The sequence below is a fragment of the Rissa tridactyla genome, chromosome 8 (assembly GCF_028500815.1).
Source record: "Rissa tridactyla isolate bRisTri1 chromosome 8, bRisTri1.patW.cur.20221130, whole genome shotgun sequence".
In the NCBI taxonomy this organism is placed as follows: domain Eukaryota; kingdom Metazoa; phylum Chordata; class Aves; order Charadriiformes; family Laridae; genus Rissa; species Rissa tridactyla.
This window is the reverse complement of record NC_071473.1, coordinates 13,713,155-13,730,140: the sequence shown is the minus strand read 5'-3', so window position 1 is coordinate 13,730,140 and position 16,986 is coordinate 13,713,155. Positions and strand designations below refer to the sequence as shown.

General features: G+C 44.4%; 1 protein-coding gene across 3 annotated transcripts in view; it reads right to left on the bottom strand.

The window, feature by feature from the left end:
• Positions 1 to 740: 740 nt before the first annotated feature.
• CARHSP1 (calcium regulated heat stable protein 1) overlaps positions 741 to 16,986 on the bottom strand; it is a 54,749-nt gene continuing 38,503 nt past the window's right edge. For all 3 annotated transcript variants that reach the window (XM_054213115.1, XM_054213116.1, XM_054213117.1), the window contains 2 exons: positions 15,931 to 16,053; positions 741 to 2,538 (listed from right to left, as the gene is read on the bottom strand). In XM_054213115.1, the coding sequence (XP_054069090.1) occupies positions 2,376 to 2,538; positions 15,931 to 16,053 (286 nt within the window). In that variant the 3' untranslated portion in view covers positions 741 to 2,375. The remainder of the gene's footprint in view (positions 2,539 to 15,930; positions 16,054 to 16,986) is intronic.

The following is a 16,986-nucleotide window of genomic DNA, read 5'->3' as shown; positions in this document are numbered from 1 at the left end:
AATGTTACCGTTGCAAAACATCCTGTGCAGCATCAAACCCAGATTTGTTTCCAGCCTCAAATACAACCCGCTGTGTGCACATACCTGCTCGTGTTCAGATCTTAAAAGCTTGCTAGTCAGTCTTGCACAGCCACTGCCAATAGCTAAGGTTTATCTTCTGCCTCTCATGCCAACAGCTGAGAAGCAAACGTTCTCTCTGAGGGGAGAAAAAACAGAAAGCAAAGCAACCCACAGCACCTAGTTCCTTGCTTACATCTTACTTTCTGTAGAGCGAGTTGGAAAAAGCAGGCAGGCACAATCCTTCTGTGCTTGGGTCCCATCCCCTGAAGCCTGGCTAAAGCTTTGCATGCTGGCTGCTCCGTCTCAGGAGCCCCTTCTGAAATGTTCTGTCCTTCCTGCCCTGAGTTTCACGTTAAATGAGCAGGCTATGCTGTCCCTCCCTGTTACGCCCTACTATATGCTAATATAAATAGTAGCTAATATTAAATATTATATAATGAAAATCAAGGTATTTACAGAAGTAGCAGTATATATTATGCACAAATCCATTAAGCAGCTAAAAAACTTGCTAAATTACTCCCCAATTGTTCTGGTAATGACAGTCAGTTGATATTACAACACTTTTAAAAAAGCTTTTAACTCTCATAATACGGGTGTGCATAGGCAGGCACCCTCTTCTCTTTGATGCTAATCCATCAGCTTCCACACCAACTGCGCAGAGAGCAGACACAAGACATACGTTAAAGCACTATAATGGTTGCGTTTATTGTAAAGGAAGCAGCATGTGATATTCCAACAAGCTGGACAGTGTTAAAACCACAACTACCAAGTCTTACCGTTAAGAAAAAAAAAACAAAGGAAACTCCAAAACCCTGCTCCAGGTTGGTCATTATCGTACACTACGGTGTAATACAGGCACAGCTGAGGTCAAACAAGCCACTAACCTCCGTACATCTGTGCGCTCTCCGGATCAGACCTCCAAACACACCATCTGCTGCAAAAGAGGCCTAAGACATTTCAGGACAGCAAGTGCCTATTGTTAAAACTGCAAAGAGGCAGCTGAAGTTACGCTGTTTCACACAACTCACAGAAGAGTATCATGCCATCTTCTTTTTTTTTTTATTTGCAAAGTCAATAAAAATCCACTGTTAGGAACATAATAGAGAACAATGCTTCATTTGAAAAAAAGACGTGGAAGACAAACAGAACAGAACGAGTTTAGTTGCGCTACAACTACATGAAATTTTGCAGGAAGCGTCAGGGCAAGGGTGACCATACCACATCCTACCAAGCAAGTTTTCCAGGGAAACAGCTGCGGAATCTACTTGACCGAGACAGCTGAGCTTATTAAGTAACTCACACGGTACTTCATACACGGTCATCTGAACAGCATAAAACTTGCTTTTCAGAAGTGGAGTTATTCTGCCTGCGCAGTGACATACCACGGCAGACATTCAGCTACACGCAATCAAGACGGTTATTGTCAGCTTTGTCTAAATCCAGGCACAGTCAGAGGCTATGAAGTATCCGCTACTCTACAGCTTTCTGCCACTTACCTTGAAGCAAATTTTTTAAATTTCAACTTGTTTTTTTTGTTTGTGGGTTGTTTTCTTTTTTAATACTGGCCTATAAAATTTGTTGCTAATCAACCATCAAGGCACCTAAGTAAATTCACAAACAATCCAGGCTTTAAAACCACAATATCCCAGACATATGCAGACATGCCGTTTGCAAACGGTGCACCTGAAGGGCACCCAACCCTGACCATGGGAGCGTAACCACCAGATGGAGATTTTCCACCCTGCGGCAGCTGCTCTGTTTGTGAACTTCCTTCCCCGAGGAAAACAAATGGCAGCAACGAACACCTCTCTCTCAAGACAGGGCACCCAGGCCCTGTTACCAGCACTAAGTGTACCCCAACCTTTACCGAAGGGCAGCTGAAGGGAACATGGTGCTTGCACACCTCTGGGACTCGGAGTCGTGCCTCTGCCACGGCTGCCTGCACCAGAAGAGCTCTCCTTCAAACCTCTCCCCTGTCCCCCTGGGCATCTCCTGGAATCAGTTCACAAGAGAAAAGAAAAACCAAACCTCCCCCCCTCCACCAAGCACACAAACTAGGTCTCTTTAAAATACATTTGTTGTAAACACATTACGATAGATTTTTTCCATTAGCATTTGAATTGCCTGTTTTTGTTTTTGGGTTGTTTTTTTTTTGAGGCCAGCCGTAAAAATGGTAATTTTGGCCTACTTCTGCTTTATTGACAATGCAGTATTTCCTCCCGCACAATACGTAGAATATTCTTAGGACAGGTCCCCTGCAGGCAGTTGTCGAGCAGTGACCACGCAGGCAGCGGCCGCGCTCCCTCCGGGACACCTCAGGAGCTGACGACATGCCCTGACCAGGTCTCATGCTTGGTTCCAGGAGCTAGATGGGTAATCACCACCTCCACCGCCTGAAGCTTCTCGTTCTTCGGTGGGATGGTGCACATCTTGTAGGTGACCTCGTCGCCTGCCACAGGAACATACTCGCCTTCGATACTGTGGAGGGGAAGCATCAGTTAATCATAAATCACATAAACACTCTTACTCTGCTGCAGCTTATTTAAATTTTTACCATAATGATTATCTTAGGTGCTCAAGGTATTTCTGGTTTTTTTATAGAGCCCAGCATTCAACAAAGCTTGAGGTTGATTTTAGTTGTCTTGCAGCAAAATCCTATGAAAACACTATAAACACCAACACCACCCTAAAAAAACACACACCAAAAAAACCCACACTCTAATATGCCTTAAAAAATAACCAGCCTTAACAACATTGCTGTGAACCACGCAACAACCTCTTACTCGCTGGCAGCACTAGAGGGCAGGGCTGACACTGTTTGGCACTTCGTTTGGGGGTTTGTTTTTTTAAACTATAGGAAGTTGATCTTTTTTTTTTTTTTCCTCCTGTCACGCTTCTGAAGCTTTTTTTTTCTCTTTTCTTTTTTTTTAAAGAAGGATTGTACCGTGTCAGTCATTGATTTTACCTTTATTTTACTCCACCATAACATAGTTCATCTGAGGTATGAAAAAAACCAAAAAGGAGCCCACGTAAGATACAGTGTGGAATACTTCAGAATTACTTGCTGTGAACAAAGAGCATTCTGTGATCCTGACATGTTGCATCACAGAAATTCTCCTCCAACATCCAGCACTTAGGAAGATTTCCAAGAGTCTCTCACTCCTTCCTAGCCTCCACCAGCACAATGACGTGGGATGCCGGGGGACTCGCGCTGTTAATTTGTTACTGCATACAAGACACTGGAAGCAGTGGGAAACGGCAGAAGGGCTGTCACCTTCTGCCCAGAGTTATGTACTGATGAAACAGACACCTGCAAAGGGGAACAGCCTTCCTCTCCTCTACCGCTGCGTTCAAGATGAGAGCTTTTTAATAAAAGTCCCAGCATGCTCCAATGGAGACAGGCAGAGATGCCTTCCAACCCGCGTTGCCACGATTCTCTGACAGCACAAAGGATGCTACTTCACCTCTCTTTAAATACACCTACACGATCCCATACTCAAGTTCCCCTTCTCTGACAACCTAGGCTCTAAGATTTTAAGATTTCTTGTTGTTTGAGGGGCTTTTTTTCAGTGTTTCTCAGCAGCATTTGTATTTGTGAACAGATAAGCACCACTGAGTTTGTTACTTGCCTTCGCTGAGAGCACACTGGGAGCATACTCACACCACCCAGGAATTTTACCCCACAAAAGTTTCTGTTACGGCAAGAACCTAGGATTTTAGCAGTGCCCTTCATATCCACTCTCATCTTGTGACCCGTTATTGTTACAGCTTTTCTATTGCAGGAAAGACTGGCAGGACTGATAGGAGGTAAATATACTGTCTCTTACTGCCAGTTGTAACTTCACATCAGACTTTGCCTCTCCCACGAGTTTTGCAAAACTGTTCAGCTTCATCTCCTGCACAGCCTCTCGCACACCCTTCTCCCTTCAAGGGCTGTCTCAGCTTCTGCTCCCCTCTGACTCGTGCATGGTGGCTGCTGCTCCGGGAGCTGGTGCATGGGGCTGGGGCTGAGCAGGAGCAGCCTGTCCTCAGGGATGAGAGAGGGCAAGCAGGCATGGACAGGGGAAGCTACAGCCCACACATTAGAACTTCTCCCGTGATAAATTCAGAAGAAAAGTCATTGTTTGCTAACTGATTCTATCAACATGATACTGAAAACACTCCTGTATCTAAATATCGATCTAAAACCTGCAACAAGGAGTTAAAGGCATTCCCAAGGCCTGTGGCTTGAAACACATGTCCGTCAGACTGTACTTCCCTGAGCTAAAGCCCTACCCCAGAGCTGCCTGTGACTGCGGGAATCAGACCCAACAGGGCATGTCCTAAGCTGAACTCTCCAGAGCAGTGCCTGGGAAAATGGCAGTAAATGGAAGGCAGGAAAAATGTTTACAGAAAAGTCAGATAAAGCCTCCCTCATCAGACCTGATAGCCCTCTCCTCCCCAAGCAGGCTGATCCCACTGACCTTTATTTACTTCCATAGTCTCCAGGCCAACCTGTCAGCCCAGCCCCGTATCACACTGGACAGACAGACTATGTTCAAGCTCCCACTCCCAGACTCTTGCTGGGGCTGTCCCTCTTCAGGTATTGCCTTCATTCACAGCACACCTACCCCATTTCTAACAGGTCTAAGATTTCTTCAGGTGTGAAGGGGTTGCACACCCAATACTTACTGTCCTTTAGTGGGCAGACATTAGTTTACCTTTTTTACTGACAAAAGGAATTTGCTACCCAATTCCCTGCAGCTTACCCTGACTTTGAAACAGAGGATTTCAAGCAAGGATGAGAAGATGCTACCTGTACTGTCTCCGAGCCTGACAAGTGGACATAAAGCCCCAAAAAGAGACACAAGACAGGGTAAAAACACAAGTGAGAACTGGAATGCCATGTAAAAAATGACATCATCTTTCCCACTTGAATCTCTTGAATGATCCCTTGTTGCCAAAAAAAATTGTTGCTATTGAGTTAAAACCACGTTGCCATGAGCAGTAACTCACAACACAACCCATGCAGGATATCGGTCCCACCTGAGCAAGGTCGCATCTTTCAGTGGAAGGCAATACAGCACAGACATTTGATCTGTACAAAGAAACACAGGACTAGCAACACACAGTGAGCAGAAACACTTCCCAGCTCAGACATAATGGACACAGACAATGTGAGCCGAAGTGGAAAGTCTACACTGACTCAAGTACAGCTGAGCCACTGGAACAAGTTGTAACGAAACATGTTTCTTCATGTGGCCTCAAGCACCGGGACCACCTGCGACAGTGTTTCAGGGAGCAGAGACAGAGCAGTTACATGGCGCTGGAGGTATGTAATATACCTACATGATCCCATGCTCAGGTTCCCCTTCTCTGACAAGCTAGGCTCTAGATTTCTTGTTGTTTGAGCATTACAGCCGCCCACTCCACAGCCCCAGGTACTGCCTTTGATTCCTGCACAGAGGATGAACACGCACAGCGCGTGGGGAGCTCAGAGTCACCACTTGGCAGGCATCAAATGAAACGGATGCCCTGCCCAGGAAGGGATCTCATGTTTGGCTGAAAGCATTTTTTTTAACGAACAGGAACCTGACGTTCTTTAAAAGCTCCTGTAAAACAGGATGAGATGCAGTTAGTGAAACAAACATTTGAAATCTGCAAAAGATATCAGTAGGTATGGTTAATGTAGAAGGAAAGTGGATTCACACCATCTCCTGAAGCACATACATAAATAAGTGCAATACATACATGCAAATACATAAAGGCAGTGTTTTAAGCTCCTAGAAAACACAGATAAATTAGTTACCACTTGAATCTTCAAATTCAAGTGGGGAAGAAGCACAGCTTGAATAATAAAATGATGGTGGCTTCATTAGGGTAAGTTTGGTTTAAAATTGAAATATGAATATATACCAAGATGGTAAGAAAGGGCTTGTAGGTGTACTGGTAATCAAAGTGGTCCTGTTTTTTCAAGAAATGAAGAACAAGTGAATCAGTACACACATCAAAACAGTATGCCTAACTGTCATGGTTTCAGCTGGGATGGGGTTGACTTTCTTGCTGGCAGCTGGTGTGGGGCTGTTTTGGGTTTGGGATGAGAACGCTGTGGATAGCGCACTGGTGGTTTCGGTTGTTGCTGAGCAGTCAAGGCTTTTCTGCTCCTCACACCGCCCTGCCAGCGAGCAGGCTGGGGGGCACAAGACGTTGGGAGGGGACACAGCTGGGACAGCTGACCCCACGGACCAAAGGGATATTCCATGTTGTATGACAGTATATAAAGTACCTGAAGCTGGGGTAAGCGTATGACAGTATATAAATCTGGGGTAAGAAGAAGGAAGGGGGGGGACATTCAGAGTTACAGTGTTTTTGTCTTCCCAAGTCACCATTACATGTGATGGAGCCCTGCTTTCCTGGAGATGGCTGAACACCTGCCTGCCCACGGGAAGCAGGGAATGAACTCCATGTTTTGCTTTGCTTGCGTGCACAGCTTTTGATCTACCTATACTAAACTGTCTTTATCTCAACCCATGAGTTTTCTCACTTTTACTCTTCTGATTCTCTCCCCCTTTCCACCTGGGGATAGTGAGCAGCAGTGCTGCGTGGTGCTTAGCTGCCGGCTGGGGTTAAACCTCGACACCAACGTACAATGGGCTGCGGTCAGCGAGAGGAGAAGCAAAGGGACTGGCCCAGACTGCAGGACTCACTCTCAGCTATCACCGAGAGCCACTACATCCCTCAGCACTGGTTAGATGACTGGCTGGAGTACTGTCTACAGCCCCCGGACTGCACAGGAAAAAGAAAACAACCAAAAAACCGAAACAACCAACCACATTTGCTGACCCAAATTTCTTGTGCTTGAATCATGAGGTTAATTACTCCTGATCCTTCTTCTAAACAGATCACATTAGCCCCAAAATCTGCACAGCCCTAAGCATTACCCAGACAGGTACACTTTTCTCCACAAGAAAGCACTTCTTACAGGACCGAGCACTATGCTGACAGCATCAGACCCTTTCTTAGTTTCTCTGCTTATCCAAACTGACACTACAAGAGACTGAAGCTTGTGATAAAACCTCATTCAAACCCAACATGGCTTCTTCTCATCCCCTAGTTTGTCTTATTTCTTTCCTTGCTTGTTAGGGTGACAACTCATCAAGACCAGGCCTGTTCTTTGCACAGCTGTGTAAAAAGGTTGTGGCCACACAAACAGCTCAAGTTTGATTTTTTGCTTTTGGCCTTCAAACTTTTCTCCTGCAGATCAGATATTCTTTTCTTTTCTGCAGCTTTCTGATTACTCTCGGTTCCTACCAAACATGAGATTATTAACTCATTGCTCCCAGTGCACACAAAAAGCAAGAGGACAAAGGTCTTAACTGGCAGCCTGAGTAAACCGGTTTGTGAACAGTGTTCCCAGCACAGTGCTTGCCGACCAAATGGCTGCTTCTGGCATAGACACAGACTTACTCCAGCATTGTTATCCCTACGTGATTCCTAGAAGCGTGAACAAACAACATCCAGATTGTGCAGTACTCCTGGTGGTGTCAAGAAAGAACAATACAATGGCACTTGAAAGGTGGTGAGATGGTATGGCACCAGAGGCATAGCCCTACACAAAGCTGCGGGAAGATCCTCCATCAGGAAGCAATTGCCCTAAACGCTGGGAGGGAAATGAACTGGAAATGATCAGAGAAAGTAAACAGAGATCTTGGAACAGATTCAGCCTATATACAATATATACTCTATATACAATATAAGTTACCTAGATAATTTGGTAGAGGAAGTTAAACATGGACTTTTTTGATGTTATATATTGATTAAATATTTTTAGATCTGTATTTTTTACTTTTACCCTAACTATATATTAAATGTTGATCTAGAGGAAGGTGCAGACTTTCACTGGTATGCATGTTTTACTCAAAATAATGGATATCTATGTATTCAGGAACTTCAAGAAACTTCAACAAATTAAGCTAAAAATAGGAAACGCTTTCCTGACATTAGTGTCAGAGTGAGACACAATAGAGTGAGTTTTAGATTATCCAGCAACTCCCATTTCCCAGCTCAGCGCCAGTCTGGTACGGTGGAGCATTTTATCCCGCACTATTTTTAGGGAACTGGGAGGTTATTAGGAAATTACCTAAATAAGGAATGTTCTAGTTCTTCCTTCTCACAGCTGCTATTCATATGCCAGGGCTCTAGTTAAACCTCTTGGGACGAAGACTAAGTCACATGGAAACATTTTTTGAACAAGAGTTTTCAGTGAATTCACAGCCTTGCTGGACAACAAGCCTGCCATGGATCACACCACGTAGCCGCTTCCCATGGATCAATGGGCTGTATTATCTTGTGGGCTTCTTAAAGCTCATTTAACACCTCAACACACCTCCCAGGAAACCCATATTTTTATTAAACGGCAGGACATGACAGAGTAATGAACAATTATGAGTTACTAATCCTGAATGCCCTCCCATGCAGTCCCGGGGTAAGCTGACAGCTCCAGCATTCATTAGCAAAGCCAGCGATGACCTTATCAAGCCGTCTGTCAGGCAAAGCAGAAGCAGAGCTGCCTCTCACCCACCAGTAATACTCAGAACTGGGACAGACAAGTGTGGAAGAGGTCCAACCACTGAAGAATCCCAGCTGTTAATATCCAAGCGCTCTGCTACAGGACTGCCCTGCTTTGTACCACTGCAGAGAGAACTTCCCAGGAGCTACCTTGTCTAGGGCAGAAGTTGCACTTCCCTCCCAGTACAGCGGATGCATTGTCCTCTTGCCCAGTTCCCTACAGAGATGGTTTTTGAATCCACGTTCAGGGACAGTTATGGCTCTGTATCTACTTTCAGCTGCTAGTTCAACACCAGGCAGCACACGGTGCATCATGAGGAAGAAACTGGTCACACAAGAGGCAGAGCTTTCCAAGAATGCCTACATGGACTCAGTCAGAGGTACAGAAGACATCTGTTCCTGCAAGCATCCAACTTTGATCCTGTCACAATAATACCTTCTGTTTGCATCTGGAAACCAAAGCCAAGGGCAGTTACATTCTGTGCTCACTAATCACAAAGAACCTCCATGCTCAGGTGGACAGAGTCTTCTTCAGTGCCCACTGCCTGGCTTGCAGGTAGAGTGTAAGTCTTGTTTTTGACCTATTACAGTTTATGTCATCTAGGTGGAGATTCTGGGAAGGTTTTGCTACAATCACGACCACAGCAAGATGCTTCTCCTGCATGTACCAATGCAACATGTGAGATTTCAGAGCCAAGGGTTCCAAGGGGAACCCTTAGGAAGAGGCTACCCATGTTCTCTTAATTTCCAAACCCCTCTCAAGTAAGATCTGGTATTCTGCTGGTTTTCCTACCCACCCCAGATAATCTACTTATTTCAGACACTTCGACAGATGCAGCAAGGCACCAGAAAGGGAGTAAGTCAGGAAGGAAGTTGTGCAGCCCAAAGCAAGTAAGTCATCAAGTGCTTTAAGTATTTTGAAGGAAATCAGAAAGCTCAGATTTGGCTTGCCAGAAGTCAGCTGCAGCCAGCAGAAACTGTTTTGCTGCTAGTTCACAGAAAAGGCAGAGAGTCTGGAAAAGTTTGTTCTCTCAGCTCAGATTCATCTCTCAGTTTGTTTGTAATTATCAGATAATTTCCAACCTATATATTGTTACACTCCACCAGAAGAACAGCATCACAGAAGAGCCAGAAGAAGAGATGTGGCATTAATGCTTTGCATTAAGCAGTGATCTGGCAGAAAATCAGAGGGAAGAAAGGAGCATGATAAGATGATAAGATGATCTCTTGCATGGACATGAAAAGCTCAAAGCCAGCTCCTCAATGCAGCAGGGACGCAGCTGGGTTCCTCCCTGCAGGAAGATGTGGCTTGACAGTACACCTCCAGCATAGCCAGAAACTGAGATGCAACAGTAGAGTGGGACTGTATCTGCACCTGGGAGCCCACTGAGAGACCACTTCTGTTCTGTTCAGTACTCATGAGTTACAGGCACTGTAAGCGTAAATCTCCTGAGATCACAACACAACGCACAAGCAAACTCAGGATCTCTCCAGGGACCCAAGGGTGCTGCGTGTGTCAACATCCCGAGGGAAGTATAACATCAATTCTCCAAAGCCATCATTAAGCATGGGGTCAGGAATCCAGCCTGAAGGACAGCCTGGAGGCCCCTCTGCAATGCAGCATTTTCCCCTTCAGAGCCAAGTACTAGCAAACTGCAGAAAACCCACAAGCACTGCACATGTTTCTTCTGTTCCATTAAATCAGCTGCTTTTGCAGAATAAAATCTTCAAAAAAAGGAAGAGTGGTCATTCATTCGTCACTGCTCTCTGGTGAACTACCTCCTTGCCTTGCCCTTGCAGCTACACAGGCTTCAGGCCAAATCCCAATCAAATGCAAAAGCCCAGAGAGTAAACTAGTATCCCTCATGTGCCTGCTCCCAAATACCCGGGGAAAGCAGAAGAGTGGGATTCTTATGCAGTGCTCTAAAGCACATCACTTGATCTACTGCTATAGGCACCCACACCCCACCTTGCCCCATCCCCCTGGTCCGTGCCCTCAGGACCCCCCTTTGGAAGGCGAGCAGGGATGATCTGCACAGGCAGCCACCCCCAGCACAAGGGGCACCTCAGCAGCCAGCACTGCAGGGATTCCCCGTCTGCCACATCTACAGGAAGAGCAGCAAGACAGTGAAACGGAAGCCACCAGAGCCATTACATTTCAGCAACAACCAAACCGGCTTGTGAGAGCTGACCTATCCTGCTATGGAACAGCAGCAGAGGAGGTAAGATATCAAGGAGCATACAGTTCTCAGCACTGATGGTACAATAACACCATCAATTTAGTGACAGTGGATCATGGTACAGGCTGGTGGAAACGAAAGCATTAACAGTACATGTCACTAGTAAAAATACAATTAAAGGCTTTTTAAAAACTTCACTTCAAGCAAATGAATTTGCCTTTGCTTCCAGCTTTCCAGAGACATTATCTGGAATTAACATCTCAGCAACTCCTCCATCCCCACGCTTGCCAACCAGGGTTCTACACTCACTACTAGCAAGCACATTGTGTTTTCTGTTCTGGAGAAGGGCAAAGTATTAAAATTGAGAAAAACAAAATCCCACCACATTCAACAAGCCGTTACATTTTCCTAGTACAATTGCTTATACCCACTCAAGAAGTGTTTCCAATAGACACAAGGACGCAGGACTCGCTGTGCGTACATTGCGGAAAGCAGCAGGGACCCTGTGGTTGGTGCCTTTGGCTGGGTGGCAGGGGCGTGAAGGCCTTCCCACTGCGCCCGGACACACATCTGCAGGCAGGAACGGACGCTCCGGTCGGTGTGTATGAGCTGGCTCTAACCTGTCCATCTCAAGCGGCAACAGTGTTGTGGTTGTGGTACGGGGTTTCAGCTGCAGACACTGTGCCTGCAGACCGACCCAAGAAGGTGCCATAAGCATTACCAGGAAGCTGCCGCCACCTGCGGTGACTGATACCAGAGCTGCCACCACACCTCTACCTGCCACAGGAGGACAGCTTAAAAGGAGACGCTACCACTTACCAGTGTCGGCATTTCCAGAGAACTCCAGGCTGCCCTGGCCAATTGTACAGTTTTGTGCGTTTTTACCTAATCAGTTAAAAAGGAGAACTGGCTCCACACAAGTGTTATCAAAAGTCAAACCAAATTTTCTCCGGAATCTTCAGAACTACTCGTTAAAACAGTCAAAGCCACACAGACAAAAAAAACCCCTTTAAAATCTGCATTTCGAACTGGTGTTTCTCGTACTTTATATTTATCCACACCTGACAAGTCCAACTTCACCGTAACTCAGGTTCCACTTATAAAACATGTCCATATGCCCACATTCACCTTAAACTTTCACACAGATACTGAAATTTAAAATTTTGCATATGCCAAGTGAATAAGCTTTGGAATGCAACATATATTTGACCTTATTTTTAGGCTAACGCTCACTTATGGAAATGGAAACGCCATGCTAAGTGTTATTATCTTACAAAAATAAATGGAAAGCTATGGGAAACAGGCATCCCATTTTATGGAAGACATATTCGTTGAAGTGTAACCTTACAGCTCCCCAAAGCTTAGGGAAGAAAAAATTTAATTCCCCAAATTAAATTTTTATGTTTAAAATCATCTTAATCTGCAAGACAGGCAGCTGGTCCCAATGCTCAAAACCTTCCCTAATCATCATAGCTTAGTGATGAACACAGGGAAACAGTCTATCTTGCCGAACCCAAACACATACCATTTTATCCACATTCCTGAAATCCTAGCTTTCAGGCAGAATCGATTCAGAAGTAGGTGCCTACACTGCACTGAGACAGTGAACAGATTGATGTCTCTCTCACATTCAGGTTTAACTGAAAAGAATGGCGTGGTAAACACACAGCAATCTCAAAACTCGCACTACGCAAACCAGAGTCATTGGAGTCCCCCGAGCCACAGTGATGGTTACAGAATGCTGCTGCAGTAAGCAATGCTCTATTAATAAAGAGCAATGTTTCTAATTCACTGTGAAATAAACTGAAATGAAAGGCATTATTAATTCGTCTTTCCAGTGCTGCCTTGCATCAGAATTAAGACAGTGATACCATCACCCTCCGGCACTAAAAGTTGGAGTTCCAATAATTCAAATACACTCAGAGTAATTAAAGAACACAATGTGCTGAAACCTTCAGTACTTCAATAATAGCACTTTTTACTAACAGGTTGAGGCAGAAACACCAGCTATTTTTGAATTTAAGTTCTGAGACAGTACCTACAAAAGAAACATTTAAAACAGTGTCCCAGTCCTGGTTCAATAGAAAAAGAGATCCTGTTGGCTTTAAAGGAGCAGAATTGACCCTGGAAAAGTCGCATAAAGCACATCCTTCAGTCCTACAGCATTCATATGAACTAACCTTGCTAAAATGTTTCTGAAAGAGCAAGGAAAACAGTCTTTGAACATATAAATGATAGGCTTAAAGAGGAAAGGGGTCATTTACCTGCTGTGGAGATGGAAGGAGTGAAGGGCCATATAGAAAGCAAGGGAGATGTCAGTTAAATATCATAAACAATTAGAGCCAGGTCTGTTAATTACAGGAAGAGGTTGCCCAGGGAGGCAGTGAATCCCCAGCACTCAAATTGTTAAAGAGTGTGTTGGGTAAAGCATCTGTCAGAAAGGCAGAGGCACCTTCCATCAGAGGATGGGGTAGCGGAGGTCCCCTCCAACCTTCTCATCCACAGTAAACTCCAGAGAGCTGCCTTACTGGAGAAAGGCTCAGCGTACTGTGGCGTGGCCTACACAGACAGCTCCCCGTCCGTGTGAGCATCAGACTGAAATGAAGTAACCAAAAATGAAGAGAAGCAGCCTCGCCCAGCAGGTAGGGCACGAAGTTGAGAGCTGGGAAGCCAGAGCCCAGGCTGAAAGTTGTACCCGAGTGGGCCAGATCCCCTCACCCCCTGCCCACGCAGCGGCTCTCCCCCTCTCGTCCTTCACCTGCTCCCGCTTTCCTTGCAGGGCGGTCTGAGGGCACAGCTGGGTGAGGGCGAGAGCAGGCAGAGACCTGGACACGCGTCAGCAAAATAAACATGCTGAAAATACACCAAGAAGCGTAGTTGCCCATGAACTTTTACAACCTTGGCAACTCGTTCAATACTGTTTTTAGGACAGTGGGTGGAAGAAAGGGGAGGTGGCACGCCGCATTCAGGGCACAGTTACTCAAATATAGCTTATTGATGGCTCACAGTCAAAGCATTTTGAAAGCATACGGGATTGATACGCCAACTTGCACAGCCCACGAAAGGGCACTCCTGTGAGACAGGGCCTCTCACACAGACCACCAAAATCACAGCAGACAAAAAGTGTTTTTCAGAATGTCATAAAGGATTTTAATAGAGGAGACATATGAGAGTCTTAAACAGTGAAACAGAAAAACATTACTGGAGTTCCTAAGAATTAGAGCTGAGTGGAGGGGAACAGAGGGTAGGAGCAGTTAGTGTAACCAGAATCAAGTACTGGGGTTTGGGCGCAGGGAGAAAGATGTGTGGGGCCATAGGATAGGAATTGGGGAACGCCTAAAAGATTAGTACCTAATTTGCATAGACAAACAAAGGGCAGCCCCAATCAAAAAGTTATCTCTAGGACTTTAAAAGGGTTAATTTCACTAACTGAAGAAAATTTTACTAAACTAATTGGAAGAGAAAATGTAGAGGAAAAAAACAGGACTGAAAATAGACAGTTCTTTAAAAAGCATTCATTAGAGGGCTGAGAATTCATGTTTCTGTGGAAGGGCTGTTTTAACTAAACCCTTGCTAATCATTAACTGTATAGGTCAGACTAGATGATCACAATAAAATTTTTAAATTGTGATACAAGAAATGTTATTTTTAAGTTATTAAGGAAATAAGGAAAAATAGTGCTTTTGTATTAGATGAAAGAAAAACAAGATACTAAATAACATTTCCTTGGGTTGAACACAGACCACTCAGCCCATTTGCACCCACGAGTCCTAAAAAGCTTTGGCTTGCCAAGGCCCATCATGCAGTAACATTTCATAAAACTGGAAGGCGGCCAGTGTGCTCCTCCTCCAAGGACAAATGCTACACACACAGGCAGGAGAGATAGCTGGGGCAACGTGAATAACTTTGGTAAGGCTTTTGTTGACTTATCACTGGATAACCACTCTGAACAACAAATAAAGATTATACAGCTTCAACACTGTAAACAATACCTAGACTAAAAACTGGTGATGGATCTAAAAGAGGTTATTGTAGAATAAACATTGGGCAATCTTAACACATGCCCTCAGAGATCAGTTTCAGCCCCAATGCATTTCAATCTAGAAACAAATACAAAATTGTCTATTAAACCTTGCAGATTAACCAAGCAATAAATAACAGTGTAGTGATGGAGCATGATCTGGATCCCTTGACTGGCAGGGCCTATTCAAGTAAGGTGCGCTGCAGTGCAACCCAGTATGAAGTCTTACCTCTATGAACAAGGAATGCAAACACTGCTGTCGGGGATGCCAGACTCTATCTGAGACTGCACCAAACTCTTGACACCGCAAAGGATGCTGAGGTTACGGCAGATAAACAACTCAGCAAAAGACCAGGGATGAGAGGGCTAATGTGATTATGGCACATACAGAAAGCGAAAAAGAACAGGAGTCCAGAGGAGATTCTATCTCAATATACTGAAAGTATGTGCATAGTGTATTGTTTTAAAATTACATTTAAATTCTACAGCACACTTACAAAAGAGACTGGAAAGATTGTTTCAGACTGCAGAAAAAAATCTCAGTGAAGGACCTGAAAAGCTTCATCTGTTTAGTTTATCAAAAAGTAGATTCAGAGGTGATGGTTCTCAGGGTGGTCAACACAAAAAAGAGGAGTTACTAATGAACTCCTTAAGAGAGAAAGCTTTAGCTATAAACTGTTTGAAACTAAAGCTAGATAAATTCAAGGAAGTAATAAAGTATGACTTAGCGGTAAAGGTCATTAACCTTTAGTTTAATAATGGTACAAGCAGTGCAAAGTAAAAGTAGTGCATTTTCAGTGTTACAAATCATTAAATTAAAACTGGATACTGCATAGATGATTTGCTTTTCAGGTAAATGCGAGTTTCTGTGTCTGGATGAAACTGCATAGCTTATCCTAAGAGATCTGACAGGATCATCTTCTAGTTTTTAACTCAACAGATTTACAGCAATACAGGAAAAGAACAGCATAATCTATTGCTGCCAGCAACATCTGCTTAACACCTCTTTGCTTAGGTAAAGGTGACAGATTATAAGCCATTCTTGCATCTGAAACGTCAAAAGCATCCAGTAATTAAGGCAAACCAAAGCTCCAGCATTCCTCAGCCACCCAGAGGACTTACTCAGAGATGTGTACAAAGATGTCAGGCCCTCCATCTGCAGGGGTAATGAAGCCATGGCCTTTGGAGCGACAGAAGCATTTACAGACGCCTTTGTAGATGGGACCCTCCGATGCTCTCACAGTTCTGCAAAAGAAAGCACAGTAAGAGCGGTTCATTGCTGAGCATGGATGCGACAGCTTCCAGGTGTGCCAGCCAGAACACACTAAGCAAATGGGCACAAGGGTCCAAATACTTACTCCCAGCGAGTATACTCCTCCGGCACAACTGCTTAATACTCAGTTTCATACACTGCACATGTTTTGCCTGTAGCCTTTTTTAAGGGAGATAAATACGATGAAGATATTTGCTACCATTATAATCCATCAGTTGCCATCTTGAATCCATCTGCTGTATCACCCTGCCAAATGTTCTTTTGGACACTATACTAAATAAGCATCTTATACCTTTCATGAGTTCGAGAGTACCAAGGCGCACTTAGGTCTTGTATGCGCTTTCACAAATTTAATAGTACAGTGCAGGTAGTATTGAGAGAATGCAGTGCATAAAGACATGTATAAACTTGTCCACATGTATAAATGTGTCCACATGTACGTATATACATATACACACACCCTTTCTGCATCCATGCCTATCATCATCCTGCCAGACTAGGATCCAGTGAAGTCAATATTTCACCTTCAAATAACTCCAGCAGGCCACGAAGCCTAACTGGTATGCATAATACCAAGACTCAAGAGCGATCTCCTTCTTCACTGTCACGGGACCTTTATTTTAAAACGAGACAGATTTGAAGACAAACCTCCAGGGTGACTTGCTGCCATCAAGAAAAACGACTTGCATGAACTATGGCCCATCCTGAAAATTGTGTGACAAATACACTGAGTTGAATCTCCAGGGATCCAAACTCACTCAGATACTTTCATTAATGAAGCCAACTGTTTTAGACATTTTACGGGGTTTACACAGAGGAGTTACTAGATCAGGATCTTCTCATGCCACGACTATGCTGCAGGTTACTTCCGTATCAGAATAGGATTTTGGTGCTATTCTTCAAAC